Below are 7586 nucleotides of genomic sequence, written 5' to 3' on the forward strand. Positions count from 1 at the left end.
TAAATATTTCTAGTATCCAAAACTAAGAAAAAAAATTAATATGCTTTATGAAAACGAAGAAGGAAAGAAGACTGGTGAAAATATAAATTACATATCCATTATGGTCAACTACCATTTCCAATTTATGTAATTCAATTAAGTATAAATATCCAAAAACCAAAAACCAAACCCACTGCTGTCAAGTTGACTCTGGCTCACAGCAACCCTGTAGGACAGAGTAGAACTGCCCCACAGGGTTTCCAAGGTTGTAAATCTTTACGGATGCAGACTGCCTCATCTTTCTCTCAAGGAGTGGCTGATAAGTTCGAATTGCTGACCTTTTGGTTAGCAGTCAAGCACTTCTACCACTGTGTCACCAGGATTCCTAAGTATAAATATACTTCTGTCAAACTAAATGATTAAACATTTATAAATCTGAAATTGAAGCAAAATATTTTTTGCTATATAATCTACCATCTATGTTTGAATCTGAATAAAATTTTAATTATTTACTGTCTATTGTTACTCCTAAAGATGGATACTTCTTGACTGGTGTGCACTTAATTTAAATTTGTGAAATAACTACCTACAATACCTCCCCTTAGAAAGCTCAGTTCCCTCTTTTGCAACTCAATTCAAATTAGCAAGTTTTTATCTAGAGCAAACAGTGTGGAGGTGGATATCAAGTATAAGGCACTAGCATTAATAATCTAAAAGAGACAAGAAACTAGTGAAAAGAAGGAAACAGTATATCGTTAAGCTTGAGAAGATATAGTAGATATGAAAGGGTCAGAGAGAAATTAAGAATGGCTATTTACTAGGACAATAAAACCTGAAGAAAACTACGAAAACAGACAACAAACAGAGGGACTGCTTCTGTTAGTATAAGGACTTATCAACAATGTTTTCCCAATTGGGACTTACTTACCTGGCTGACATCTTGTTAACTTCAAACAAAATAAAAAACTAAAAGCTCACATTATGAGTCTCTATGTCAGAAGGTGTTTAAAAGGCCTAACATTTGTCAAGCCTAAGCAGTCATCCTTACAAAGTCCTCTTCAAAACATTTAAAACTCACTATGAAATCATAGGGAGATAAATAACACATCAGCATAAAAGTCAACCAAATAGTACCTAAAACCAAAAATTATTCTAGTACTATAATGCAACACAAATATTCAATAACATATTAGTTGACTTTAATAAATAAAATACTTCTCATTGTTTGGAATTAACCATGTTTAAAGGGTTTCATAAGGAGAAGCGGCAGCTGAAAACCAATCTGAAGTTGAAATACAGTCAAACTTAGGAGTGTTAGAAAAAGGGGTTACATTAAAAATTAGAATCATCATTAGAGTTTTATTCACAAATAACATATTAAAGTGAGCAATACAGACCAGAATATACATCTATTTTAACTAAACAAATTATAAAAATCTACTATTTAAAAGAAAGCCCAGTGTTATTCTTTACATACATCCATAACGACTTTTAAAGACTGCTAAATGATGAAAGAGCGCTCTGTTAAGCTCAAACCCTGAACAGAATAAATACTCACGCAGAGACAATTTCCTCACCACTCACAAACTTTGCATAGGAGACTGCTTTTCGGTGTCCTTTGAAGACCATGATTGGCTGTTTAGTGTTACGAAGATCATAGTAGTGGACACAGTGATCTAAAATCAAAACAAAAAGAGAAAAATGAGGAAATGGAAGGTAAAGCTAATTTTAATTGCCTTTGGTGGTGTTTGTCAGTATGTTTCACTGACAGTAACATACCTGTAACAGCCAGAATACTAAAGGCTATGAATCATTTTCAAAGATAGGGAAGATATAATGGGTTTTCTATTTTTTGTTTTGAGTCTAGGAAAACATGGTTGCATAAGTACAGATACAGCAATGTCAGTCTGAAAGAAAGTTCCACTGACATTTCCTCTGATATTGCCTCCAGAAACCGTATTAAGGGTTCAAAGTGACTAGAACTTTTAACTTCTCTCTTTACATTTTGATGGCTTTAAAAAAATGGTGATATAATTATCTGGATAACCTTAATAGGATAAAATTTTATTTCCTACATTTGTTTTTTTTTTTTAAAAAACCATCTTCAGTTAAGACATATTTTATATATCAGAAAAATCACTCATTATAAGTATACAACTCAATGATTTTTACTAAACTTACCCAGTGGTGAAATCATCATCATAAATCAGTTTTAAAATATTTTCCTCACCCAAATAAGACACTATATGCTCATTTACAGTTAATTCCATTCTATCTAATGTGGGAAGATTTTGGTCATTATTTCTTATTTTTTTTTCTACCCCCTTCTTTCATCATCTTTTTTGACTTCCATTATGTATATTTTGTTATGTTTGATGGTGTCCCATGGGCCTCTGAGGCTCTATTCATTTTTCTTTTTATCCTATAGACTAGATAATCACTCTTGACATAACTTTAAGTTCAAATTCTCCTGCCAGTTCAAATTTGCTTATGAGTCCCACTAATAAAGCTTTCATTTCAGTTATTTTACCTTTTAACTCCAGAATTTCTACTTTTTTTAAATTTCTTTTTGCTAATACTCTGTATTTGTAATATTTTCCTTCAATTGTTTAATTATGGCTTATTTTAATTTTTAAATATATTTAAATAATGATTCAAAGTCTCTGACTAGTAAGTCTACCATCCCACCATCTGCATCTCCTTAGGGAAAGTTTCTATTGACTGAATTTTTCCTGTTTGTTTATCTCATAATTTTTTGTTGCAGTTAAAAAGTGGACACCTTAAATAATAGACTGTGGTAACTCTGGAATCAGTCCTTCTCACCCAGGGTTTGTTGTTGCTAGTTTCTGTTATTGCTGTTGATTTGTTTTGTGATTTTCATGGACTAAATCTGTGGAGTCTGTACCCCTGTTGTGTACAGCCACTTAAGTCTCTACTCAGTTTTTTATTTTTTATTTATTTCTCATCTTTATTTTTAAGCCTGGCTGCACAGAGGTTTATGTTCCTGGACCACCACAGGTTAATAGTCAGATCTCCTTAAATGCTTTAAGCCAGTATGTCTCCTACCCTGTACTAAAGGGTGTGGGTTGAGGCATGCTTTCAAATGTATGGTAACAAATCTGCCTTAGCCTTTGTTTCCTTCCTGCTTACACAGGGCCTCAGTATCAGCCAGAAGTGAGTCACTGGGCTGCTCTCTAGTATTTCCTGGACATACACAAAGCTCTGCACATACATGCAGTATTCTCCACCTCCAGTAACAAGTCAGAGCTTTTCAAAGCCCCTTGTGGAAATGTTTTTGCCCTGATCTTTCTATGAAATTTTGGCTGGGCTCTTGTTTACTCCATCTGGTACTGTAGTCTTAAACAGCTGTGATGTTAAACAATTGCATTTGGTTGTTTTCAACAACACCCGGGGGATAAAGTTTTTCAGGCCAAATAGCAACAACACCCAGGAAATAAGGCTTTTAACAGTGAGCTGTGAGTCAGGTCGAATAGTGATAATGCACTAAGAATGGGAGTTTTTGAGAAGCTCCAAAACTAGTCTTTTCCCTATGGTGATTGCGAGGCTGCCGGTTTTCAAGCCTTCCATACTACAAAGTTGGTTTATTTCGATAATTTGTCAGCATTTTTGTTGCTAATATGGAGGAGCATTCCCACATTTGCTCATACACTTCTTATTGCATTGGCATTAGTGTTCCTCTTAAGTGACACCATTTAGCATTTAATGTGGAGGTGCACACATATAGCTGTCATTTGTTTGGTATGTGCTAAGTAAAAGTCAGAAAAAATTATCCTCAACTGCTGTGCTCATGTTAAACTTATCATTTATAAAGACTAAACTCTTTTGCAGGAATTCTTAATTGAAAAACATTTTCATAATATACATCTTTAATTTTTCAAGTTATTTTATATGTGAAAATAATTTTATATTAAAATAATGTAGTACCGTGTAATAATATACTACCTTAGGCTAACAAAAAAAAGTAGATGTAATATGTAAAAAACGTAGGCATATAAGTAAAGGTTAAATTATGTCACTGTGTATGGCACAAAGGTTTTATAGTAACTGGAACTGAGAAAAGTGTTGGGTGACTGGTATCACACGGCATATGGTATAACAGACATGGTAACCTCAAAAGTAACTGTACTGCAATATTCAAAACCAGCTGACTATGCGAGCAATCTATTTTCAGTAAAATATATACCATCCATCCTATTATTGTTACTACTTTGAATTTTATTAGTTTTATATCATGATTGCATTTAATTAGAATTTGTTTTGGTTTCATAGCTAAGAGTTAGGAAGATGGTGTAGAGTTTTTATGTTTGTACATACACTTAAGTAACATTATAATAAAAACAGTTTAGGTCAATGGGGAGGGGGTCTTCAATAATTTTCTTTCCTTTACAAAGGGGGGGTCTCTTTATATTTCTTAAGTATAAAAAAAAATCAACCTAGGTTAACATAATTTTTAAAATACTCTTAATAACTTAGAAATTTACGGCATAATCTCACTTCTACTTCTTTTCTTTTCCCCTCACTCTTTATTTAAAAAAAAATTCAAATCTACAGGAAAGTGGAAAGAAGAATACAATGAACACCCTTCTACCTTTCAGTCTAGATTCAGCAACTGTACATACTTCACTGTATTTGCTTTATATGATCCTCTCTATAAACACACATAGGCATTCTTCTTCTATTTTTCTCCTGAACCATGTGTAAGTTTCAGACAAAAGGATAGTTTATCCTTAAAAATTTCACTATCTACCTTTTACAATCAAAAAGACTCATCTATCTCCACAATGTCATAGCATACTCAAGAAAACTATTACTGACATAATATAATTTAATATGCATTCTACACTTAAATATCCTCTGTTATGGATTGAATTGTATCCCCCAAAATATATATTGAATTCCTGGCCCTTGTACCTATGGATATGATCCTGTTTGGAAAAAGTTTTTTCTTTTGTTATGTCAATGAGGTCATATCAGTGTACAGGATTCTAAACCTAATCACTTCTAAGTTATAAAAAGACCAGAGCAGACACAGACACACAGACACAGCGGGCGACAAACACCATGCGAGGATCATCTAGAAGCCAAGGAACATCAAGGCACCAAGGATTACATGGAGTTACTGACAAGGAAGGTACTGACGTGGTCAAGACCCTGATTTCGAAGTTTAGCCTCCTAAACTGAGAAAAAAATTGTTCTTTAAAGCCATCCATTTGTGGTATTTGTGTTACAGCAGCTCTAGGTAACTAAGACATCTCCTCAATTGTTTAAAAAATGGTCTGAATATTTTTTTAAGTGTCAGTCAAGAATTCCTCATTATATTTAGTGTTCATGTTTCTTTAATCTCCTTTTACATAAAAGAATTTCAAATATTGTTATTTTTTAAGCATCCAGGGAAGTTGTTTTACAGAACGTTCCACACATCTGAATTTGAATGATTGTTCATTATTAAGTTCAGGTTAAGAATTTTGGCAACAATAATATACAGTTGTTGGTCACTCCTACTGCATCACATCAGAAGGCATATAATGTTTGTTCTAATGCTAATGCTAAATTTGATTCCCATTGCGGTCAAGTTGATTCCAACTCACAGTGACCCTACAGGACAGAGTGGAACTGTCACACAGGGTCTCCAAGGGGCTGCTGATAGATTTGAACTGCTGACCTTTTGGTTAGCAGCCAAGCTGTTAACCACTGCACCACCAGGGCTCCAAATCTGATTAGTTAAACGTCCATGGCTTTGTCAATGTAAAGTAAACCTGTTTCTTTCATTTTAATTTTTCAACCAAACTATGCTACTGCTACAACCATTAAGATAAACATCAATATATTTTATTTTTGCACATCTAAATGCCAATTCTCAGCAAATAACCAAATACTAAATTCTACAAGTATTCTCTTCGGGCCAGTAAGATTAATCAACACTTCATTCCTCACAGAAAATCAATGATAAATGACAAGTTGGTGTCAATAATCTCACCATTTATATAAATAAAACTGTAAATGCCAACATTCTTCAGTGGAATTAGGAGACTGGGAACAGGTTAAAATACTTTTAAAAGGCTGGTTTTGACTCTAGGGACCTATGATATACAGTGAAAGGAAAACTTTAATCTTTCTTAATATCCCCTTAAACAGGCTTTCCAAATAACATATAAATTATCTCAAAATTTCAGTTGACTTGAAAGACAAAGTAATTTGTTGGCAATAATTCACAACCTATGTTTAATCAAGATGATTTAGAACTGTGCTGTCCAATCAATAGCCACTAGGCACATGTGGTTATTAAAATTGAAATTAAAGTTAAATAACACTAAAAAATCCATTTTCTTAGTCATATTAACTACATTTCAAATGCTTAATAGCCACGTGTAGCTAGAATTGCCATATTGGTCAACACATGTATAAAACATTTTCATCAATGCAGAAAGTTCCACTGGAGAGCTCTCACAGCAAATAACTACATTAATAAATATTCCATAAATATCTATGATGTAGTCAGTAGAAATTTTATTCTCATTAAAAAAAAAGAAAAAAAAAACAACAGTAACCAAAATCAGAGAACAAACTTTAAATAGGTAGATGGTTATGTTATATTGTGTGAGTTAATTCTCCCTTCCCTTTTTCTCTTTACTCTATTCCCAAAAGCAGAGCATGCTTGCCTTACCATCTTAATCAATCCATTAAGACTTTCTAGAGAGTGTGGGATTCAAACTGCCCAATAAAGGAAACTGTTCTACGACAAAGGGATATATACATATATATATAAATCACTATAATCATATATATATTATATATCCCACCCCTACTTCAAAAAGATGATGACAGAGAGAACAGACAATACCCAAAAAACCCAAACCCACTGTTGTTGAGTTGATTCTGACTCATAGCGACCTCACAGGGTTTCTAAAGCTGTAAATCTTTATGGAAGCAGACTGCCACATCTTTCTCCTGTGAAATGGCTGGTGGGTTCGAACTGCCAACCTTTTAGTTAGCAGCCGTGTGCTTTAACCACTGTGTCACCAAGGCTGAGACATTTATGAAAGACTAGGAGGGCAGAAAAAAACAGATGATGATTACAGGCCTTGAAATGTTAAAATAATCTGGAAAATAATTTTACAACCCAAAATTTCTATTTGCTGTCTGTGGTGTCTTATTTATTCTTAATGGATCAGTATAAGGAATATAACAGCTTCCAGCTTCCTTTCTTAATAAGAAAAACTGACTTAGCTGTATTTCCTGCTGTAGTTTTTCTCCTTGTATAGTTTTTATATGTGACCCCTTCACCCACCATAAATCGATTATTATATTGTTAATAAAATACTCTCTTTGGACTGAAATGTTTTACAAAGGCTAAAACCTATTCCAAAAATCTGTTAGAGTCAAATTGAGAGAAAAAATTTTAACTGAAGTATGAGAAAATGTTTGATTTATTATTTATCAAAAAAAAGACGTTTCAAAAACAAAACCTACAAAAACAAAAGAAATGAAAAAAAATCCACAAACAAAAGTAACTCAGCACAAGAGAGTAAGAAGAACAAAGAAAACTTCAGCACTACAAAAAAAAGCACTACAAAATGACAGCAACA

At 33.3% G+C, this 7586-nt stretch overlaps 1 protein-coding gene across 6 annotated transcripts in view; it reads right to left on the reverse strand.

Annotated features, from left to right (window-relative positions):
- COP1 (COP1 E3 ubiquitin ligase) overlaps positions 1-7586 on the reverse strand; it is a 235295-nt gene that overhangs the window by 68145 nt on the left and 159564 nt on the right. For all 6 annotated transcript variants that reach the window (XM_004372845.2, XM_023728059.1, XM_023728060.1 and 3 more), the window contains one exon: positions 1538-1655. In XM_004372845.2, the coding sequence (XP_004372902.1) occupies positions 1538-1655 (118 nt within the window). The remainder of the gene's footprint in view (positions 1-1537; positions 1656-7586) is intronic.

Source organism: Trichechus manatus, unplaced genomic scaffold (assembly GCF_000243295.1).
Source record: "Trichechus manatus latirostris isolate Lorelei unplaced genomic scaffold, TriManLat1.0 scaffold00021, whole genome shotgun sequence".
Lineage (NCBI taxonomy): Eukaryota > Metazoa > Chordata > Mammalia > Sirenia > Trichechidae > Trichechus > Trichechus manatus.